Below are 24,423 nucleotides of genomic sequence, written 5' to 3' on the forward strand. Positions count from 1 at the left end.
AAGCAGAGAGTTTCACTGAGAGGCACATTTCAGTCAAGAGCTAAACGAGGGAAGAGATAGCTATGGAGGTATCTAGGGAAAGCATGTTAAAGGCAGAGAGAACAGCAAATGCAAAAGCCCTTAAATAGGGAACAGTCCTAGCATGGTTGAGGAATAGCCAGAAGACCTCTGTGGTTCCACCAAAGGGATTAAGAAAGAGTAGCAGAAAAGAGATTACAGTTACAAGTAGGAGGCAGATCATGAGGAGACTTTAGGCCACTGCAAAGAAGGAGTCAGGGTCTTACTATAAATGAGATAATACTAAGATAGGATGTACAACTGACTTAGTCTCCTGAAATCCATCTACAGAAACACAATTTATTTTTATGGGAAACTAGACTCACTGCTGATATAATAATAAAGACTTTCTTATTTAAAATGTCAGCCTATTCTTTTACCTTAAAACATGTACAAGTCTCTTTTAATCTACATTTTTCACTAAGCCTCATTTCCCTTTCTAAATACTTCCTTCACAAACAAACTTCTATAACTATAGCCTAATTTCACAGCTATTTTCCCTTTCTTTTCCATCTTATTTGTTCCTTTGCAGTAAAACTTGCACTCTTCTTATTGGCCAGAAAACATGTCCTAAGAGCAATGACTTTTCCCTTGTCAAGTTCAGTGGTCTCACCTGAGATTTCTTCATAAGGAAGTTCTTAGAGGAAGCATTGCTGGCCATACCTCCATCACTCTAACTGGTTTACATTTGGCTTCTATGACTCCCTCTGCACTTCAAAGCCGGGCAAATTCTTAATTTAGATTCTGGAATCCTCTTCTTCTTCCTCCCCATCAATTCATGGCCAGTTGAAGTTTAAGTCTGGGTAGGACTGCTCTTTCCTCCCTTATGCATTTGTTATTTTGGTTGTTGTTCATTTAGTTTAAAGCAACTACCTTCATGTATCAAGTGCCAGTTTCATATGGTCAGTTTACTAAAAGTCATCTACTTACCCTAACATATCCTGCCAATACCTAAAACTATACATTTGAAAAGTACAGTCATATTTTCACGAAACTTAATTTCTCCATTTTTCTAAGGCTTCTATTCACCATCTCAAAAGTTACTTTTGGTTAATCCTTTTACATTATACATAACTTATGACTATGTTCTGAAGTCTTATTAAAGTGAATTCCTATACTACTTATCATAGACCCTCACTGTCTCCTTTCTGATAAAAATTCTGATCAATTAAAAAGCCTCAGGTCAGACACCTTGCCGCTGGCTTTTCCCCCCACTTCCATCTATCACTGAATAATAATAAGAGAACCATGGGATTCAAGGCATCCTAATGTAATTTCTACTCAAAGAGATAATTCTTTCTAAAATATCCCTGAAAGATGATCACAGCCTGTATGTGAATAAAAACAATTAAGTATGATGTCTAAGAAATAGAATTTAATAAATACTTGAAGTTATCTTCTTTCTACTATTAAAAGTGCAGACACTAGAATTAGATCACCTGGATTTCAATCTCATTTACTCTGAGAGTGATCCTGAGCAAGTTATTAAACCTCCTTGTTGTAAAGTTAATAACAGTGCCTACCTTGTAGGGTTTAAAATAATTGTAAAGCACTTAGAACAGTCATCTAGTGCATAGTAAATGCCATGCATTTGTTAAGTAAGATAAAATATTGGCTCACTACTTCAACAATAGAATTGCCTTCAGTGTGGGTAGATCTCATTGTCCGGCAGCCTTTCTTTCTGATGTCTTCAAATTCTGCCTTCCTTCTTAGGTATGTATATACCAAGAAGGATAAAATGTGAATCAATGCAAAAATTTATAAAGAATATTCATAGTAGCATTATTTATAATAACAAAAGTAGAAACACCACAAACATCCATAGCTGATGAATGGGTAAATAAAATGTGGTATATCCATACAATGAAATATTATTTGCCATAAAAAGGAATGAAGATTTGATACACGCTGTGATATGTATCAAACCTTGAAAATATCACGCTAAGTCAAAGAAGCTGAATACAAAAGGCCACATATTGTATAATTTCATTTTTGTGAAAGATCAGAACAGGCAAATCTATAGAGATAGAAAGTAGATTAGTGTTACCAGGAGCTGGGAAGTGGGGAGCTGGAGAGGGACTGCTAAAGAATAGGAAGAGTCTCTGAAGATAATGAAAATGCTTTGAAATTATATAATGCTGATAGTTACACTTAACTGTGGATATACTAAAAACCACTGAATTGTATATTTCAAAAGGGTCAATTTAATAGTATATGAATTACTGTTGGTGGGAATGTAAATTGGCACAACCATTATGGAAAACAGTATGGAGGTTCCTTAAAACACTAATAACAGAGCAATATGATCCAGCAATCCTACTCCTTGGCATATATCCAGACAAAACTGTGATTCGAAAAGATATACGTACCTCTTTGCTCACAGCAGCACTATTTACAACAGCAAGACATTGAAGCAACCTACATGTCCACCAACAGATGAATGGATAAAGAAGATGCAGTATATATACATACGTGATGGAATGTTATGCATAAAAGAGAAGGAAATAATGCCATTTGCAGCAACATAGATGGACCTAGAGATTGTCATACTGAGTGAAGTCTGAGAAAAACAAATACCATATGATATCACTTATATGTGGAATTTATTATATGATACAGATGAACTTATTTACAAAACAGAAACAGACTCACAGATGTAGAAAACAAATGAAAAGGGAAAGAGAGTGGGGAAAGGATAAATTAAGAGTAAAGAGTTCGTAGGTACAAACTACTATATATAAAAATAGATAAATAATAGGTCCTACTGTGTGGCACAAGGAACTATACTCAATATCCTATAACAAACCACAAGATAAAAATATATATATATTAATATATATATAACTGAATCACTTTGCTGTATACCAGAAACTAACACAACATTGTAAATCAACTATATACTTCAATAAAAAATTTTAATTAAAAAATTTTAGTATGTGAGCTATATCTTATTTAAAAAAATAATTCTGCCTCCCTATAATTTCCATTTCTGGCTATGCCTGTCCTCTAGAACAAAAAGGAACAAGCTTCTCTTACATATGGCCCTTCAAGAATTTACAGGTAATTATTTTGTTTTCTCTTGTTTTCTTTTTCCAGGATTCAATGCCTTGGACTATTCCAGACTTCTTCATTATTTTAGTGGCTCTCCTATGCTCCAGATAACAATAGTAATAATAATAAGAGTGACCAACATTTTTGAAGAACTTACTATGTATTATGTATTTGCTAAGCATTTTGTTTTTATTATTCCAACAGTTATGCTATATCATTATGTCCATTCTGTATGTGAGGACCTTAAAGCTTAGAAAGATTAAGATTTCAGAGCTAGTAGATATTAGAGGCAGATCTCAAATGCAAGTACGATTCCAGAGCCCACATACTTCAAAACTGGGCTATCTGCCTACCCCCAACTAGATGATTCTAGTTCATCAAAAATGCCTTTAAAAGATAGGACCCAAAATGGGGGAGGAAAGAAACCCCACATAATACATATGTTCTTACCACTACAGCATAGAGTTGGACACTATTCTTTCTACTATTGCTGCTTAAAGCTGTGTTCACTTTTACAAAAATTACAAAATCCAGATTCAGTTAAAAAGCCCACACTTTTTTTTCCACGTGAACTACTTTTATGCCATATTCAGCCCATCCTATATTAGTACACCATGTTTTTTGCATGCAATAATTGGTCCTGTAATTTCTTTCTTTTCAACATGCTGAATCTTTACCCCAAGTTTTCTTTATTTAGATAACTTTACACTTTATTCATATAATCACAGAATTTCAACACTGCACCAAATCTCAGAAGTCAATTGGCCTGAACCTCTGTAGTACCGGTAAGGACACCAAACTGACCTGCCACAAGTTTGTCTGTAGATCTAGCAATTTCCCCTAGTTTTGGATCACCTACAACTGTACTTCTATCTTTACCTAGTCTTTATTAAAATATAAAGCATCACTTAACTGAAAGTATTCTATGGAGTCTTCCCCCAAGACTGGCTCCTATTCAGTCAGTTCTATTATCGCAATTACACCAGCATTCCGTCTACACCTCTTCATTAAATTCAGGGAGAAAACTGCTCCCTGAAAGTAAGCACACTACTTAAAGAATGATCCTTCTCAAGTATAATTTTGATCATGTCACTCACTTTTCTGCTCAGAAGCTAGTTTCAGTGCCCAGCCCTTCTCATGGCCTATTTGTCTGCCCTACTCCTATCATCCAACCTACTCCTTAGTGACCCATAACTTAAGCACTCCAGATTATTTCCACACTCAGGTCTACTGCTCCTTATATAAAAATCTTCTAACTAATCTCCAGTGAGAGGTACCACATTCTACCATCTGATATGTCTCTAATTTATTTTCCTTTCTTCTATCCTTGTTTCAAAGACCTGTTCAAAACCTATATCCTTTACTAAGCTTTCTCCAAACCGTCTCACCCATCTCTGATCTAACAGTAGTTGTACTCCATGTTATATACTACATTATTTCTACCAATATGGCTCTTGTTCATTAAGCCATAGTGAGGTCTTCCCTGTGTCTCTTTCAAACTGATATTTTTGTGGGGAAGAGCAAGTCTTCAGACCCTGGGGCGGTTGGCTTGAACACCATGACCACCTATGTTGCAACATCCCCTCTCAACCTCACGCGGGGCTCTGCCTGGTAGAACACAAGACAACCAAAAAAACCATCCTGGGGTTCAAGGTCATCCCTCACAGCCCAGGGATGAATATGGACACAGGAAGAAATTATGGACATAGGAAGAAAAGGGAGAGATGGGTAAGTGAGACAGCCAGAAATAAAGTACCACATCTCCTAACACAGGAGATCTTTCAACTTTGCAAATCCACGTTCAACTGTAATAGGAGTACGCCATATGCCCTGTTAGTGGGAACTGGGACTCTCCACTGAAAACAAGAGATTAAATAGCTCTCTTCTCGAGATGGCTCAGGTTGACTTTATTACCCAAGTTCCTTTACAAATCTATAGTTCTATTAAGTTACCCCAGCACCATTTTTGGAAAATAGCCTACATCTTGAACTAAAGGTGCATGTAAAAAAAATCTTCTAAAAATATAACCAAAAAAAAAACCCCCTCTAAAACTTGCATTTGGTTCCTGAAACTATATGAATGCCCTCCTCTGGAGGAAATTTATAACTTATTTAAGTAGTTTTCTCAGTGACTTCCTCCTAGTCTCTTCCCTTCTCTGGCTTTGGATCTCTGAAAGAACATAGTTCACAGAGGATGCTTTGAGTACAGGGAAAGTTTTGTGGGAGGGCGCTTTTTCCCTGTAAAAGAATTTCATAAACTAATCTGAACTTTATCAGCTCCAGTCACACGTTTTCTAAAAAGTCTGCCATTTCTGACACGAAGAGGTCCACTCTTTCATTGTTACTATTCAAACAGACACATGGGGAATGAAGTGAAGGGGAGAAATGAAGGGGAAAATAGAGAGGGAAAAACAGGGGATTCCTCCTAACGGAACCAGAAAACATTCCAACTGAATGGATGCCCATAAGTCCCCTCTCAATAAAACAGATGAAAACCAGACCCCAACTCTCACATGTCACCAGCAGCCTGGATTCGTTTACATGTAGCCACTTTACAGATTTCAACGAAGCTGGGATTTGAATAGCAATTCCAATCTATCTAGCAGTGGCTGTGATTCAGGATCAGTCTCCCTAGTAATACAGGACAGAAAAAAATTGTTCTTTCAAGTTTCCTAAGTGAATAGCCACTCGTCCAGAGAAAAGCTTAAAATACTGTAGTAGCTTGTGTCAGCTCCAAGATGACCAAAGTTTGAGCAGGAAATAAGCCCCTTTTCCAAATAAAAGCCAATGTTCTCTCTCCTTGTTTTCTCCACAGACTGTTCTGTATCAGCAGGGTGAGCCCAAGTGGCACCCAGGGCTTCTCTGCAGCTCTGCCTTCAGCTTTTTTTTAGTGAGGATTTGGTCATTAAAAAAATAAAACAACAAAGCAAAACACCATCACATAGGAGAAGAAGAAACAGAGAGGCGTGCTTTACAAAACAGCTATTTCAAAATCATGATTTTTTAAAAACTACACAGAATGTGGAACGGAGGGGGGAAAAATGTCTCATGTGGGTTGAGTCGGCCCTGCAGCTGCTCCTCATTAAAGCTCCTCTTTACTCCCTCTGGGCTGGTTTCCAGCAGAAAATTCTTTAAACAGAACTCTGCTTTCAACCCACTTTCTTCTTGCTCTAGGCCTCTCGGCCCCCCAATCCGCAGTGGCAGCCTGCCCTAGCTGAGCTCGAGAGGGGGGAGCTGTTGTTAAGGTAAATGAGGTAAGGGCAGAGGGAAAAAAGATTACAAACCCCAGAAACCAAATTAAGCGTTGGTCAGTAACAAAGGTCTGCAGTCTGAAAAGGTCCCAAATCAGTCTGTTCTTTCCTGTGACCATAACACCAGCTTAGTTTCCTGCCCCCTCCCCGCCCCCCAGGCCCCTGTTAAAGTAGATAAAAATGATTGCTAACAGCCAAAGCTAACTGTAACCAGTTAAAGTTCCTATATCCCAAGGCCCTGGCTTACAAGCTCCTAGATGCCCGAGAGTCTCCAGAATCAAGTCTAAACTCTCGGATTGGAATTCAAGAGGCCCAACCTACTAGTCCAACCTCACTGTCACCCTCCTCTCAGTACCTCCAAGTTGAACATCTCATCAGGCTGTCAACTTTTTGATTCTGTAACTCTGTGTAAAGGTGACCACTGGGTTATGCTAATTACTGACCAAAAAAAAAAAAAAAAGGTACAGGAAGACGTCTTGCTAACTTCCTGGTAAAGAGGGAAAAAGGGAAGAGTTCTGTGATGTTGACTTCTTCTTGCCATTCCCACTCCCCTTCTCACCTCCCTTCCCCCAAAAAGAAAGAGAAAATAAAAAATAAAAAATAAAAAAAAGGAAATACTATAGCTTACTCAGCAAGAAAGAAAAACAAAAAGAACTAAAAAAAGTATTCATGTACAGAGTTAGGGCGCAGTGCTGGGCTGTGTGTGGTAAAACACACTTTCTAGGGCTTTGCTGGTTTGATGTAAAGGAAACAAAGACCAATATACAATCAATTTCTCCCTCCTCTCATTTTCTTTCTCTCTCTCTCCTCTCTCTCATACACACGCACTTTTTTTTTTTTTACCACAACTAATAAAGACTACAAAATACTGTAGGACAGCCCATTTTTCTACTATGTAAATTCAGCTTCCTGAGCAGAACATTTCTGCTTTTCTTGTAGTATTTCAGAAAATGTTAATCTTGGTTCCCACATTAGGCTGAATGCTTCCAAATTAAAAGTTTCCCACAGGAAAAGAATTTCACGGGGAATTGTGAGGCTGGGAATTATCTTCTGAAGCTCCACCTCACTTGGTTTCCATGCATTTAGGTTTTTCAACACTACCCTCCATATGAATAAAGCAATAAACACACACTGATTTTAATAAATCCAAACCAGAAAGAAGCTGCCATGGTAAACACTTCAAAACTGTTAATTCATAGCACTGTTCATCTTCATCAGAAACTATGAAATCAGTAACCACTGCAATGGGAAACCATGCTTTATTTACACAAGAATTTGCAAACACCCTTATCTTCCAGTTTATAGTCTGGGCTCATTTATCAGAACTCAAAAGCTGCACTGAGTGCCTAGCCTCTTCAATCATCACTTGAAAGAGTGGACAAGGGCACACAAACAGCATTGGAAAACTTCTGTTGCTGCCATAACAGAAGGTGGTCTTTCCTGTCTTCTAGCATACAATCTGTACCTTTACCAGATTTCACTGAGTGGACCCTGAGAAAGCATCTACTTATGATTAAAATATGGCAAACGTATTCTAAACACATGAGTTTACAAAAAGCACCCTTCAGAGTAATAGGCAAAAACAAATGAGTTAAGTTAGTTTTCCCCAAACATTGTACAGTTACTGCAAGGAGTTTGCAAATGCTTATGAATCACTTTCTAGACTACTAAATAATGTCCTCTCCACATGAAATGGACTGTAAATGCTGTTACAGTTATTCAAATGTGGAAACATTATAGAGGGTTATGAATTCTCAGTAGATATTGACATTATGCATTGTATACAAACAAGAGACTGAGAATTGGCTTCATCTCAAGAACATCATCCCTTCATTCCTTACACCCTCGCTAGGCTCAGTTTCTTTCGTTCCTAGAACATGTTCTAATGCACCTCCAGAACTTCGTACGTGCTGTTCATTCAGCCCAAACACTTTTCCCTGCCCTCTTCTCATAGTTAAGACCTAAGATTTCTTTAAGCTTCAGCTCAAATTTTATTTCCTTTGAGAAATAGGCTTGATGCCCCCTGCTGTATATTCCCATAACCCTAACATATATAATTCATTATCTTATATTATGATTATTTATTTCTTCCCCAAGAGACCAAGAATTATTATCGCTATACTCATGGTGCCTAATACAGGAGCTGGCGTACAGAAGACATTCAACTATTCAGTGCTCATATTCTTAACCAAAGCCAAAAGGCAAAATGCAAGGGCCTATAGAATCCTTACACCTTCAGTTCAGTTCAGTTGCTCAGTCGTGTCCGACTCTTTGCGACCCCATGAATCACAGCATGACAGGCCTCCCTGTCCATCACCAACTCCCAGAGTGCACTCAGACTCAAGTCCATTGAATCAGTGATGCCATCCAGCCATCACATCCTCGGTCATCCCCTTCTCCTCCTGCCCCCAATCTCTCCCAGCATCAGGATCTTTTCCAATGAGTCAACTCTTCGCATGAGGTGGCCAGAGTACTGGAGTTCCAGCTTCAGCATCATTACTTCCAAAGAACACCTAGGGCTGATTTCCTTCAGAATGGACTGGTTGGATCTCCTTGCAGTCCAAGGGACTCTCAAGAGTCTTCTCCAACACCGCAGTTCAAAAGCATCAATTCTTCGGTGCTCAGCTTTCTTCACAGTCCAACTCTCACATCCATACATGACCACTGGAAAAACCATAGCCTTGACCAGACAGACCTTTGTTGGCAAAGTAATTTCTCTGCTTTTCAATATCAAAAGACGTTAATTATACTCAAAGTTTGGGAACCACTAGGTTGAGCTGTTTACCCAAAGGACTATCAATACTAATTAAGATTCCTGATACATACAGGACTTTTTAACCTTCACTTACCTCTAAATCATTCAAAGTAAGTCAGCCAAACCTATATGGAGTAGACTTTATAAATCATACTTTCTCCCCAAATAAGAACACTCTCTCCCTCTCTCTCTCTCTCTCACAGAGTCTGCATTTTCTCTTGTGGTTTTATTAATCTTTAATAAACCACTGACTACATGAACCACCAGGATCCTGAGTGATAGAACATCCTACAAAGTGGCCTCAGTAGCATAAACTGCTCGATTATTCAGTTTTAAATTAAACAAAATTTCAGAGAAAAAAACTGAGTGTGCTTGCTTTCTGTTCTCTAACATGAGGAAATGACCACCTATAAAATTCTGAAGTTCAAAAAATATCTGAAGGCAGAAAGTTCCAAAAGCTTATAGTTTTGCCTAAAAGGATTCCTAGTTGAAAAATAACTATACTCAAATCATATCAAACCAAACGTGAATGCGAGAGTAGGCAGGAGAAAAACCTGAATTTTTTCGAACTTTGAAAAATAAGTTTGAAGAGAAATAAAAAATATTTCTTTGTAGATTCTGAATACATCACTCTCCCAAAAAATGTAATAATCACATGTAGAGGTATGCAAGACCATTCAATGAATAATATATTGAAATATATATAATATATAGAAAAATATAATTTAAAAATGCCCTGAAACACTATAAAATCCCATTTAAATGGCCTTACTTAGACTAGAACCACAGGTAATAAAAATAATGGACAGCATGAGGAAATACATAACAGTGCCTTGAATCCTACTTCAAGACCAAAACCACTAGTTCCCATAAAAGATAGGGCTGTGACCCAAAGCATAAAAATAATGGTTCTTGGGGGTAAAAAAAAAAAAAACCTTAGATATTATAATGGTCTTCCAAAGGGCTACGATAGATAAACTGATACACCATATATCTATGGTATTAAAATTGCATGGGGTTGGGGTAGAGAGATTAGGGGAAAAAACTCTAAAAATGCTCCTTTGGGGCAAGGGGGTGATAAAGATAAAAAGGTTGAGAAACACTGAGATAGCATATCCAAATAAAGTAATTTTTAGCTTACTGTCTGGCACACATAACACTCATAAATGTTAGTTGAATTAAACAGAAAAGTTTCCTACAAATGCTGCCTATATTTGTATATATTCAAACTCACATGACTTATAAAAAATTGTTCCTCAGCTTTGGAATCATAAGGAGATCAGTCCTGGGTGTTCATTGGAAGGACTGATGCTAAAGCTGAAACTCCAATACTTTGGCCACTTCATGCGAAGAGTTGACTCATTGGAAAAGACTCTAATGCTGGGAGGGATTGGGGGCAGGAGGAGAAGGGGACGACAGAGGATGAGATGGCTAGATGGCATCACTGACTTGATGGGCATGAGTTTTGGTGAACTCCGTGAGTTGGTGATGACAGGGAGGCCTGACATGCTGCAGTTCATGGGGTCGCAAAGAGTCGGACACGACTGAGTGACTGAACTGAACTGAACTGATGCTTGATCTGCTGTATGAAACCAAAGTTTATGCTTCCACAGGGACAAAGTGGAAATCTTACAAAGCTAAACAGAGGTCTAATGAGAAGACTTATATACCATACATCCAGATACCATAGAGATGATTTCTTTTAAAAATACAATGCTATCATTATTTTATGTACTCTTGCATTCTTTAACAAAAACAGCAAAACCTTCAATCCCTCACTACATGGCTGATGCTGGTAGTACATGTGAAAGTCTTAGCCTAGTGGTGCCTATACTTGGAAACATGCTCTATCAACAACTACACAGCTGGGACTGGACTTGGTTTGTTAATCTGTTTTCCTCTAGATTATAAGCTTTTGAGAACAAAGATAATTATTAAAATCATCATCATCACAATAATCACCCCCAAAAGTTTTCCACACAAAAGATAACTCATGAAGGTAATGACATCTCACAACACTTACTACTTTTATGACAATAAGAGAACAGTTACTGTCAAAGAAAAAAATGTAATTTTTTATTTATTTTTTAAAAACATTCTTTTTTTTAACAGGATCTTGGCTCTGCTGCAGACCTCCAGTATAGATCATCTCAACTATAAAACTCGTATCAACTAAAAACTGATATAGGAAGATTCAGATATAATTCTTTGTTCTAATTTCAGCAACAGCTGATTTAAGAATTCCTTTTGTATATTAAAAAAAAAAGAAAAGCTTAGCACAAAGAATGATTCTTCCATATCTCATGCCATCCAAGGACATGAAGCATTTCAAATGGCTACTCTAAGATAAAGGTCAGCAAATACTGCCCTAGGCAAAATCTACAGGCCACCTGTTTTTGTACCTCCAGCCCAGGGGCTAAAACTGGCTTTTACATGTTTTAATGGTTATGTTTTAAAGAGGTATATAGGTATGTACATCATATCCTTACTTTGCTTCTTGGCCAGCAAAGCTTAAAACCTTTATCATCTGGGACTTTAAGTAAAAAGTTCACTGATGCCTGCTTTAAGGCCAGGACAGTATTAAAGTGTACATAGGAGAGTCCCAGTCCGTCCCTAAAGGAAATCAGTCCTGAATATTCATTGGAAGAACTCATGCTGAAGCTCTAATACATTGGCCACCTGATGTGAAGAACTGACTCCTTGGAAAAGACCCTGATGCTGGGGAAAGATTGAAGGCGGGAGGAGAAGGGGACAACAGAGGATGAGATGGTTGGATGGCATCACCAACTTGATGGACATGAGTGTGAGCAAGCTTTGGGAGTTGGTGATGGACAGGGAAGCCTGGCGTGCTGCAGTCCATGGGGTTGCAGAGTCAGACATGACTAAGGGACTGAACTGAACAGAGGCTAAAAACACCTTCAAAATATGTGCTCACAATTTAGGTTAACTTTTTTTTGTTTATTAGAAGTCTGCCACTTTAGGAGCACTTTTTAAGAACCATGTTTAATTTCAGAAAGGCAATCCAATCATCAGAGAATCATCATTGTCAATTTTTATACCTCTGCATAATTAGAACCAATAATAAGGAAAAGAACAGACATTAAGGAAAAGAATTAGAGTGTATAAACTTAATGTGGTGACTCAAGAAAAAAACTACTATTTCCCTTAAAAGACGGGATCAGGCTCAAAGGGTCAAAAATAATTTTTTTAAGCTAAAGTTATTACAATGATTTGTGACCTTCCAAACCAAAGAAACAATATCAAAGAATCCTGAAAGTACCCATTCAAGTTCACACAAAGTGAAGATAAATGCATCCTGAGAGGCACTTCACTTACTGAACGGAAGCAAGGCAAAGCCACACCTGATGTGGCTACATTCTCCTGCATCATTCTGCTGTAAAAACCCATATCTACTGGTAGGTGAGACATACTCAGGGCATACTTGAAGACAGGTAGGTAGATAGATATGTAATGAGTCTGTTTCTTATCTGAATGAGAATAAAAATGTAGCGAGTATATTATTTTACAAAAACTCTCACCAAAGACTTGAGCATGTTCTTAGAGCTTTTGATTGAGTGTCTCCCCACAGACCTTTCCTCTATATCAAGCCCTGGTTCTTCCACTAGGTGTGAATCTTGAAAAAGCCACTTTACTTCTCTGAGCCTCAGTCTCCTCATGTATTAAAACAAGATGCTAGGCCAAATAACCTCTAATAACACCCTTAACTCTAAAATTGTATGATTCCATTTAGGTATGTTCTATAGCCCCCGTGGATATTAATATCCTTTAGGAGGATTAAAGACCTACTTTAGGAGGAACTCAAAAGAATTTCTACATTGTTTTGTTTCATGGAATATTAAAAAATAAAATATATAGCTAGAGTTAAAATTCTGGGACTTTCAAACTGCCTCATAAAAGCTGTAAGTTGTTTGTTTTTAATTCTGCTTTTCTCTCTCTTCCCCTTCTCTGTTTTCACCCTGAACAGCAGTCCCTTGAGAGCTGGTACCAAGAATGAAAAGAAATAGTGCTGAATCTTTAGGTCACCTAAAGGGGGCCGAGAAGCAGCTTTTAGTCCCACTCTACATTCCAATCAGTTATGTAATACAGGACAAGTCACTTGGCCACTTTAAGCCTTGGGCTCCTCATCTTATAAAACAAGATGAGTGGGGAAGGTGCTCGACAAAATCCCTTCCACCTCCTGAGTTTGATGACTCTACAATTTTGGTTTTTGAATTTCTTCAGCAATACTGCCCGAGAATGCAATGATGTTAGCTGATGGTAATGCTTGGGCTCAGTGGTTGTGTCTGTCTTGACCATCAACCCACTCTAAGCAGGGACTCCCTGGGGCAAGAACTGTGCACACGCCTCTTCTTCTACATTCTTCATGCTACCTAACTCACCCTTCTAAGCACACAGACAGTTCAATACACACTTGTATAAAGGAACTGTTGCACAACCCACACTTTCAGCTAACCCCTGCAGGAAGCATAAGGAAGCAAAGAATAAGCGAAAGAGAAAGAGCGATATATTTAAACAAGATATGGAGAATTAAGAGGAACCGTGAGCCGAAAAGGGAAAGAAAGGCCTCTTCCCCAAGTCATGTGGCCAACATGAAAGCCTGTTTTCCTCAGCACAGAATAGTGGTAGACACTGCAGTCCCTCCCCTTATGGACTCTGACCCACTGACAAATCACACAAGACTGAAAATGACTCTGTGTGTCTGGGAAGAGATGCACCAAATTTAAGCTTGCAGGGAATCAACCACTTAATTAAATTCATGTAGGACCTTTTTCCAGACATAATTTTTATACATCATCTCAACACAGCATAAGTACCTATCTTACTCATTTCCCCAACTCATAATGCTCTCATTAATCTTTATAAAATTTAAGAAAGAATAGGTGATGTTCCATAATTAGAGAGTATGCTTCTCTAAAAACTAATTATAAACTCTGATTGTCAGTGTCAGCCTTTGCCTAGGAGGAAATGAGTCAACTTTTCATTAGTAATCAAGTTCTGTCCATTTTTTAAGAGCGACCCAGAAATTCAAGGCCATGAGTTTTAACAACATGAGACAGAGAATGAGATACCACAAATATTACTTACAAATGCAGCTAAGAGGAAAATTAAAGTCAAAAAGGTTCCTGAGGTACTTTTCAGGCTGAGTGAGATTTCAGAAGAGGCAAGTTGCCCAGTAAAATAATTCCTTAAGGAGATGTCTCCGGCTTACACAATAACCACCAGCATTTCAAAATTTTAAAGGGACAGGGGGTTAAATGGCCAAGTCACTGGCATGGTCTAGGCAAAGGAATCATAACCACTATTAAATGTTTTCCACACAGAATAGGCATCTCTGGTTTATTCTGTATAATTGAGGGTTTGGATGTGTACTATATAATCAGAGGAAACAAGCAGAAAAGGACACGAGCTAATTTGGGGTAACCAGAGATGTGTCTAACAGATGCTTGCTTACTCTGGATGCCTGAAATGAACTGCATCAGGACAATAATATGCTGGACAGAAGAGATCTGAGGTTGGGATGCCTCAAATCAAGAATGCACTATGCCTTATATGAAGACTGATCCTGCTCCTGACATCTCTGTTTTTCTATCACTCCTCTTAACCCTTTTTTTTTTTTCTTGCCTCAGAGATTGTGAATTCTGACTTTCCCTGTAAACGATGTCTACAAGCCTACCTGGCCACTCTGTTCTGGAAGCAGCACAAGACTCAACAGTCAAGGCCAAAAGGTGGAGGGAAGGAGAGATGATTGCTCCCAGCTGCCCCCTCTTCTTTGTCCTTGGGTCTCCCTCCTCATGCCTTAATCCAGACAGCCTATCTCAGGCATTCAAGCCAACATGTGCTAAAGGAATGATTTTTCAAATCAGTTCGCTGTCATTGTGAAACAGATTAAAAATCCACAAGCTAGTTGAGCAAAACCTCACACAAACTGAAGTACAGAGAACACCCACGATGTAAAAAAAAAAAAAAGTTTTAAAACTATGTCATTAAGGAAAAAACAGTGACAATATTGGTAATGATTATTTCTGTTAGTCACAGCCTTTTCCAGTCGCCTCAGTCTCTCTACTTCCATCCTTCTGCCTATCCATTTCCTAAGACACAGTCAATATTCTCAGATTTATTCTCAGATTGTAAGTGAACCACAAGATATTCTCTGATTTTACTCTTCCATAGCAGTCGTTCCCTTGTCTCAATCTCCACAGTTCATATGCATACATATATTACATATATGTATGTATGTATACATATATGTGTATGTATGTGTATGCCTCATCTCCCCAATAAGATGGCAAGACATCAGAGAACTGCCACCATGTCTTATGTAAGAGAAACACAACACTCCTTAGCAGACACTCCTGAGGTCTAGCTACTTCTGAATAAGAAAGTCAGACAGCACAGGTCTCCCCAGCCTTTATGTTTGATCACAATACCCTGCACAGTGCTTAATCATGGTAGCCAGTTCAATAAACACCAGTTTGATGAAAATTAAACTTTCCTTTGAAGAGGGCTATGGACTGAGTGTACCCCTTCAAAATCCTTATATTGAAACCCTCACCCCCAATGTAATATTATTTGGAGCTGGGGACTTTGCGAAATAACTCAGCAGATCAAGTCAAGAGGGCGGGGTCCTCATGAGGGGATTAATACCACCATGTGAGGATATAGAGAGAAGCTGGCTGGCTACAAAGCAGGAAGTCCTCATAGGGAATTGAGGAAGCCAGCACCTTGATTGTGGACTTCCGAGCCTCCAGAACTATGAGAAATAAATGTCTGTTGGTTAGGCCACCTGGTCTTTGGCAGTTTGTTATATAGCAGCCTGAGTTGGCTAAGACAAACAGTGATGATCCTAAAAAGTGTCTTTAGAGTCTGACTTTCAGAGTTGAGGATACAGGACTATACGTATAGTACCGGTTGAAAAGTAGCCTGAATCCACATAGACTCCGTGCCCTAAATGCTACTACTCTACAGAAGGTTTAATCAGCCTCTTTTCTCATTAACACCTACTTTCTCCTCAAACTTACGTAAAGAAAAAATGGATATAACATTCCAGTTGGATATGTATCCTCAGTAATGCCACCTGTTATTTAAATAACGCCTTTATTAGTCTTTGCTTTCACTTTCTTTCCATAAAGGCCTTTTCATTTGGATCCAAGCAGAAGATTGTTTAGGAGAAGAACATTTTAAACAGAAGGTAGCTGCATTAATAAGAGAAGACTGAAGCCATCACTATGAGAGTCAGTAATACATATTCAGACACAGAGGATGAAGTGCTAGTGAAGATTACTGATGATGAGTGAATAAGGTATAGAAAACTTCGGGACGCCCCAGAGAAACTATAAATGACACTGAGATGTAAAACAAAACACAACTAAAAAACTATGAAAACAAAATACATAATACACACACACACACACACACACACACACACACAATGGGGGATGGGGGTGGAGGAAACACTAAACTTCATTCCTAGCTACAAAATTCCTAGCTCAGGATGCTGAGAAGGAGGCTTAATGAAAAGCTTCATCACGCCCACACATTTAAGCTAGCTTAACAGAGAAAAAAGTACTTGGAAATTTTTAGATAATTACATTTTATCACATTCTGACTTCCTCAAACCCTTTGTATTCAATCTTGCTAGCCTTGATAAAAGATAGATAGCCAAAATTTTAAATGAAGGATTTAATTAAGTTACTCCAGATCATGAAAGAGAAATATTTCTCATCCTGCTTAGTCAAAACAAAAGGGGGATAAAGGAATTACTACATGAAATTAATGGTGCTGACATGACACAATGGAACAATGAGAAAGAAATTTTACTTAGGATTATAGTTAACCTGTGTTATGGGGACTGTGCTGAAAGAAGCCTAGCTAAACTCCTAACTATTTGTGCCAGATTTGCAGGCCAAGATTAGTCAGTTTAACTTACTGGCAATGACCCAAGACAGGCAAAAGGATACAAGCAGAGCCTAAGAACCACCTTTTTCTACTTCTCCACCTAACACCAAAGTTTGTAAAGTTTCTAACCTAAAGAATATAAAGATCAGTTGAACAGAACACGGGAATTCTGCTGTTATATATTGATAAGAAGCTATTAATCAATTTTTCATACCTCATGAAAAATTCCTCAGGGACACAACATATTTCTTAAAGGATTTTTTCAAGGACATAAATGTTAATAAGAACAACAGCTTAGAAATGGTTCTGTTGAAAGGTCCAGACCCCAAGTCCTAAACAAAGAAAGCCTCACAGGACACACATCTCTATGTCTATAACTCACACTGCAAGCATAAGGCTGTGCATTTAACAATTTGTGATTCTTGTGATGGCAGCATCATTTATCAGAAGTGGTAGAATTTAACCTGTCTCAGTTTCACAGCTGCATAAAATCTGTCTGGACTTGCTCATCTTCCATTAGGAAAAACGGGAGAAGTTTTAAGGTTTTAAGTTTAATTTTTTCTACTAAAAAGCATGTTAGCACACAATATCCTCCACCCCCACCTTCACTGCTCTCTTCTTATATTTCATCTGCATTAACTGCACTGAGTTCTCATGGTCAAGGCCACTTCTCAGAAACACAGCATTAGCCAAGCCTGGCCCATGTATTCAGCTGGCAAAAAACTTCATATGGGGTTTTCCATAATATGGTACAGAAAAACCCTAACAAAATTTTGGCCAAACCACTATTATGAGCTACCCAGGCCTATCTATGTCTCTACTTTAAAGGAAACTATATAGAATTTTAATCATAATCCTGATCTGAAAAGCTACCTTTCATGCACTTTCAAATGTTCCACACTGCCTTTTCAGAAGATCCTGTTTAAACTACCACTTTAAAATAGGTAATTTTGTCCCATTTTACTGATAAGCAAACTGAGACTCAGAGAAACAGTACATTTTCAAAGAGCACACCTCAGGTCAGATACTTAAAGAGTTATGTGATATTGGGCAAAATATTTAACCTGAGTTTTCATATACTCACTGTTAAAACAGGGATATTAAAATTATCTACCTTACATGAGGAGGCTTCCCATGTGACTCAGTGGTAAAGAATCTACCTGCCAGTGCAGGACACACAGGAGACACAGATTCAATCCGTGGGCCTGGAAGATTCCCTGGAAGACGAAATCACAACCCACTCCAGTATTCTTGCCTGGGGAATTCCATGGACAGAGAAGACTGGGGGGCTGCAGCCCATGGGGTCACAGAGTCAGACACAACTGAGCGACTGAGCATGCTCAACCTTACCTGAGGACTAGAAAAATACATGTAAAGAGCTTAATTGAGCACAGAGGCTAGTAAGTAATAAATGCTCAATAAATGTTAGCTAGTATAATACTCTTTAACTTGCCAAAGATCTAGTTACTGACAGTGCTTGGGGCTTAACTTCATGTCTATCTGACATGAAAACTTGTCCTTTCCATGTCACCAAATAGGGCTCTTTCAAATATGTTACTTTACTCACCAGTGCCAAACTAACCATACAGGAGCCTGGGGCAAAAAAAAAAAAAAAAAATCAACAGTTCTGATTTCATCTTTTTTTAAATGTACATACTTTAATCATAATTTTTGCATTAATTTTGAACTACTGCCTTCAAATATTATTTATCAAGATTGAAGGAACCTTGCTGGCAAAACCAGTTTCAGCAGGAAAAGAGAAAGTGATTTAATAGTTGATATTTTCCCAGTGCCTTCCTTTGATCTGATACTGCCCCTGAACAGCGCTGAGTGCACCAGCAAGGTGAGTGAAAGTGGAAAATGCTGAGTCAGGCATGACTTTTGAAAATGCCTTTCTAGGGCAGTACCACCACAACACACTGGTGATGCATCCTATACTATAAGTCAGGCTCTGGAATGTTTTGAGTATCTCTATTCCTGGTTGCTCAGTCATGTCCGACTCTTTGCAACACCATGGACTGTAGCCCACCAGGTTCCTCTATCCGTAGGATTATCCTGGCAAGAATACTGGAGTGGGTTGCTATTTCCTTCTCTCAAGAGGATGAAGAAGGCAATGGCTCTGGTTTTCTTGGATGGCTTTTGGAGGCCTGGACCACCAACACTCCTTCCTAATCCTGGCAAGGAAAACTGTTAGTTAAGTTTAATGTTTGTTAGCATTAACAGATAAATTTTAGGTGAAATGTGACAGTTATGTTTTATAACATTTTTTATTTATAATAATTTACTTTAAAATGTTTCTACTTAGATACTTTGGCAAAAAGTAGAGATTCTCAAAAGGAATCAACTATTCACAGAAGCTATATAACTCATGGTGACTTTCTATTATTTCACAAATACTGTGCTAGTTACCTCTTAAGTGATATGTGGAAAACTTTGAAAACTCTTAAAATTTTATTTTATACTGTTAAAAGTAATGGCTGAGTTGTTGTTAGTGGCTAAGTCGTGTGTGGTATTTTGCAACCCCATGGACTCCAGCAAGCCAGGGTCCCCTGTCCTTCACTATCTCCCAGAGTTTGCTCAGATTCATGTCAATTGAGTCAGTAATGCTATGTAACCATCTCATCCTCTGCTGCCCCCTTCAATCTTTCCCAGCATCAGGGTCTATTCCAGTGAGTAAGCCCTTCACATCAAGTGGCCAAAGTATTGAAGCTTCAGCATCAGTAATGGCAGAGTAACTTAGATCAACTCTCTCATTTATAATTATTATAAACTTCAGACAAAATATTAAAAGGTACCAGAGAGCAATCAAAGCAGGCAGAAACTAGAAGCGATATTGGTCTTGAAGGAAAAAAAACAAACTACATATATGAAACCTACACTTATATACCTTTTTCCCTGAAGGTATTCCCCAGTTCATGAAGCACAGGTGAATGGAAGTCCTATAAGAGCTGAGTCGTCAAAGGTATCTGGAATTGTCAAAATTCCTCTGAAAACTGAGGAAGAGAAATCCTGGACCAGACAGAACCAGTTTTGTAACCAGACATGTTAAAAAACATGTCATGTAACTCCACAACAAGATGATATGAGGAACACAACAGAAAGCAAGAGCTGGAAGGCTGAAAAGCTGAGCACGGTTTTAGGGAGTCAGAGGTTTGAATTCAAGTCCTACCAAATTAGAGGGGCTTGAGATACACCCCAGTATGTGGTAGACACCTCTTGCTTTCCACTGAATTCACTGAAGGGTCATACTTTGGGAATAAGGTCTGTATCCAGACTCCAAGTCTTGACTAAGACACACTATCAGACTAAGAGCAAAACAGACCCACCATACCAGAACCTAAATACAAGCCTCCATAGCATAAAGCTGATCTTCCAGTAACATTCTTTAGTAGAATTTTAAAACGTATCACTTGCAATGTCCAAAACCAATGAAACCACCATAAACATGAAGTAAAGGGAAACTGAGAGAGCTGTTGATGGAAACACACCCAAAGACGACCCATATGTTAAAAACTGGCAGACAAGGACTTTAAATAACTATACTGTGTCCTTAAAAATACACATTTTGTGAATTTTGCAAATTGTAACCTCACCCACCCCCAACACTCTAGTGAACTTGAGTTGCCCATGAGTTTTAATCAAAGTGGGATTTGGAATGGTTTATATTTGAAAGCCTGAGAAAACAACTTGAAAGTGATTAATGACAGCCAAACTTAATTATATATTTACACCTCCCAGTAGGACAAGGGAGAGAATGAAATGTCTTCTCTGTGTAGTGAGAGAGGGCTTTATTAAGAGCTGACAACAACTATTTAGGAGCAATAATTGAGTTTTATGCAAGATTACACAGGTTCTTCTTGTCTAGCTCCCAATCTAATACAGACTGATAGAATACTTAACAGTTAGAAAAAAACAGTTGAGCTGTATACAAAACTAACCTTTAAAAGTACTTGTCCTCATCTGTCAGTGTGATCTTATCAAGGATTTCTATAATTTCCATAAACAACCATTATAATTTAGCTAAGTCAATAACATTATGCTCTTTAAAGAGACAGTCAGTTGCCTTCTACTTTAAAACATTTTCCATTAACTCCCACCCACTCACCCCAGTAAAAGAAGTTTGGCCTCAGCTCTCTTTCCTTAATCCACTAAGCAATCTCATGAATAAAAAGATAGTCATTAAGTCCTATATATCTGATGTGATTTTTATAAATGTGATTTTTATAAATCTTCTAAGTGTTCTAATATTCATATACCATTTTGTGGAAATAATATTTACTGAGCAAGCTGGAGTAATTTCTTTCCCTAGGGAAAAAAAATAAAAGGTGGTGAAGATATACTGAAAGGTCTGCTAAGTAGATGTTATTTTTATTTAAATTTTGCTTAACATTCTGTGGATGTTGGCTGGGGTGCCACTGTAGATGAGTGACCTGGCATCCCTGATATTGTTCTTGCATTCCTGTGTCCACTTATGTTGATTCTTCTGCTCCTGAAGTTGCTAATATTACTTTTACTGAAGTAGAGAAACAATCACTTTTTACAAGCTTTGTTATCCACACTAGTCTCCCCAGAAGATGGCCTTACCCATTTTTCCCCTTACTCTGCTTTTCACTAGAAGATTGTTTCCCTCACAACAGGATTGGAAGCCATTTGAGGGATATCTAGGAACTATATTTAGAACCATAACCATAAGCAATCCACACCATCAATAATTAGCAAGTATTCAGCAACAGAATTCTGGCAGCTCCATTTCTGTCGATCACAAAGTGAGTCCCCTGTTTCCTAGCAATGCTTCTTCCGAAAACTGGGGGCAACTTCGTCTCTCTCACCTTGGTTGGAGAGCCTGAGACTCACAGATCTGTTTTCTCTCCCAAAATGACCCTTAGTGTCCATTCCTGGTATGTGCTCAGAGTTTAGTCTCCTCTAGAATCTTCTCTCCCCATGTCAGACCACAAATATGTAGGCTAACACTTGGAAAGTATTTGAAATTCTCCCTACATAAGTCACCAAGTTGAATTATCTCTAAATAGAACTAAATTGCCTCTCTGTATGGTACCGACATCCTGAACACTACATGAAGCAAACAAAATTCTGAGGAAATGTCCAGGCTCTACTTATTTAAGACAAACAGATTTAAAAACATGTGAGATGTATGGAAAGAGTAACACAGAAACTTACGTTACCATATGTAAAATAGATAGCCAATGGGAATTTGCTGTACGGCTCAGAAAACTCAAACAGGGGCTCTGTATCAATCTAGAGTGGTGGGATGGGGGCGAGAGATGGAAGGGAGGTTCAAAAGGGAGGGGACATATGTATACCTATGACTGATTCATTTTGAGGTTCGACAGACAACAACAAAATTCTGTAAAGCAATTATCCTTCAATAAATAAATAAATAAACAAGTGAATGATAATACCTATTGAGCATTTTTTGATTCAAGAAACATGTTGTTGGGAACTAGCTACATACCAGACTGAAAATGTACAAGACCAGGACCTCTCATACTCTAGTGGGAGAAACAAATATTATCAACAAATGATTATAATATAATGGGTTAACTACCACGAGATAGCTCAATAATAGAATGAAGCAAGTAACTAAGACACCAGATGCCAAAAAGAGACTAAACAAGATTTCAGCGGCCAATTCTAACGTATTAAGTTCCTTTCCTTATTATCTCCAGTTGTGTTTCCATTCTTAGAGGAGACTACATCACATGTTTTTGGTTGGATTTTTTTCCCAGCTAGAAAAACTAAGTGAACAGCCTATAATGAGCTACATAAAAAATTTCATTTCCAATGTTATCTTTATTCCAATCCAAATAACCTATTGTTAAGCTTTACTGTCATCACAGCTTAAAATATTTTCACTTTGGTGAAGAAAATTTTTTCTGACTTGGAAAAATTCTTGTTCATAACATTAAAGAACTTAAATCCCGGTGTCAGAATAGACTTGATTGGAACAAATGTAATTATTACAGTTAAGTTATTCAGCTAAATATCCAGAAAAGAAACAAAACTATGTTAGATAAAATCACTTAAAATGCTTATCAAGCACATACTTCTACCAAAGTAAAGAACAAATACACTCCAAAAAAAGTATTAAAGAAGATAAATGTCATATTACCAAATCTTATTTTCTATTAAAGAAATAGAATGGATACATGGTCCTATCAAAAATTTTCAATTGAGGTAGAAGTGGGGGAAGTTATCCATAGGAAATCTAGAGAAGCAATTTAAAAGAATACCTCACAGGCTTCCTCAAACAAAAAGTATGGCTACACTTCACGATTAGACAGGAAGAAAAGAAACACTCTTGAGAACGAGCCTATACTCCCTAGTCCTATTCCTCATCCTAATTCATCTCTAGTGTGGCTAGTGTGTGCATGCTCAGCTACGTCTGACTCTTTGCAACCCCATGAACTGTAGCCCGCCAGGCTCCTCTGTCCATGGAATTTTCCAGGCAAGAAATACTGCAGTGGGCTGCCATTTCCTAACCCTAACCCTTATTCTTTTAAATCCATATAATGACCTTCACCCACAGCCCCTACTCCCTACTCCATCCCTACAGGCATGTATGTATTTTCTTCTCTCACAGACTCTCCTTCAGAATTGGATATTTTACATTAGGGGGGAAAAAAAACTGTTACATGGCTATAATATTTACCTATGGTAGGCAGAATTAAAGTTAACATGCATTTGGTCTAACTTAAAAACAATATCAGAGCTAACACGTTGAGAATAGATTCTAATCTGAAAACTGAAATTTTCTTAACTGAAAGATTTCTTAACGATTAAACTGAAAAATGTTAAAGAATATACTCTCTGGGCTTCCCTGATGGTTCAGTGGGTAAAGAATCTGCCTGCAATGCAAGAGACACAGGAGACATGGGTTTGATCCTTGGGTCAGGAAGATCTCCTAGAGGAGGAAAAGGCAACCCACTCCAGTACTCTTGCCTGGAAAATCCCATGGACAGAGGGGCTTGGTGGGCTACAGTCCAAAGGGTCACAAAGAGTCAGACATGACTAAGCACACATACACACACACGAGCTACTCACTGAAAGCCTTTATCATGATGAAAAAGATAAGGGTAAGACAGTAAGTTCTTATTAACCATTTATCTGACATCCAAATCCTCATCTTCCAAAAAACTACATCAGGAAAGTTAGTGAACCAGTAACATTTCACAGAAGTATTAAGTATAGGATAGTAGAACCAAATTTTGCCCAATTTCCTATTGAGGAAAAATAAGATATATGAAAATGAAAAAAAAAAAAAAAGAGAGAGAGAAAAACTTACTTGCAGTATCCTGTACCGTTGTGGTAGGTAACACATATTCCCTCATTTACACACGGCTCATAGCCATCCCGACACTGCAATGCTAAAAAT

At 38.1% G+C, this 24,423-nt stretch overlaps 1 protein-coding gene across 6 annotated transcripts in view; it reads right to left on the minus strand.

Annotated features, from left to right (window-relative positions):
* The window catches only part of NOTCH2 (notch receptor 2), a 212,622-nt gene that overhangs the window by 102,573 nt on the left and 85,626 nt on the right, over positions 1 to 24,423 (minus strand). For 5 of the 6 annotated variants that reach the window (XM_060401816.1, XM_060401813.1, XM_004002392.6 and 2 more), the window contains exon 2: positions 24,334 to 24,415. Coding sequence is in view for 3 of the 6 variants with exons in the window: in XM_004002392.6 (XP_004002441.2) it covers positions 24,334 to 24,415 (82 nt within the window). In the remaining 3 variants the exon portion in view is untranslated. Of the gene's footprint in view, positions 1 to 14,219; positions 24,416 to 24,423 lie in introns of those variants that run through there. The other variant, XM_060401819.1, reaches the window with a different exon arrangement.

The sequence above is a fragment of the Ovis aries genome, chromosome 1 (assembly GCF_016772045.2).
Source record: "Ovis aries strain OAR_USU_Benz2616 breed Rambouillet chromosome 1, ARS-UI_Ramb_v3.0, whole genome shotgun sequence".
NCBI lineage: Eukaryota > Metazoa > Chordata > Mammalia > Artiodactyla > Bovidae > Ovis > Ovis aries.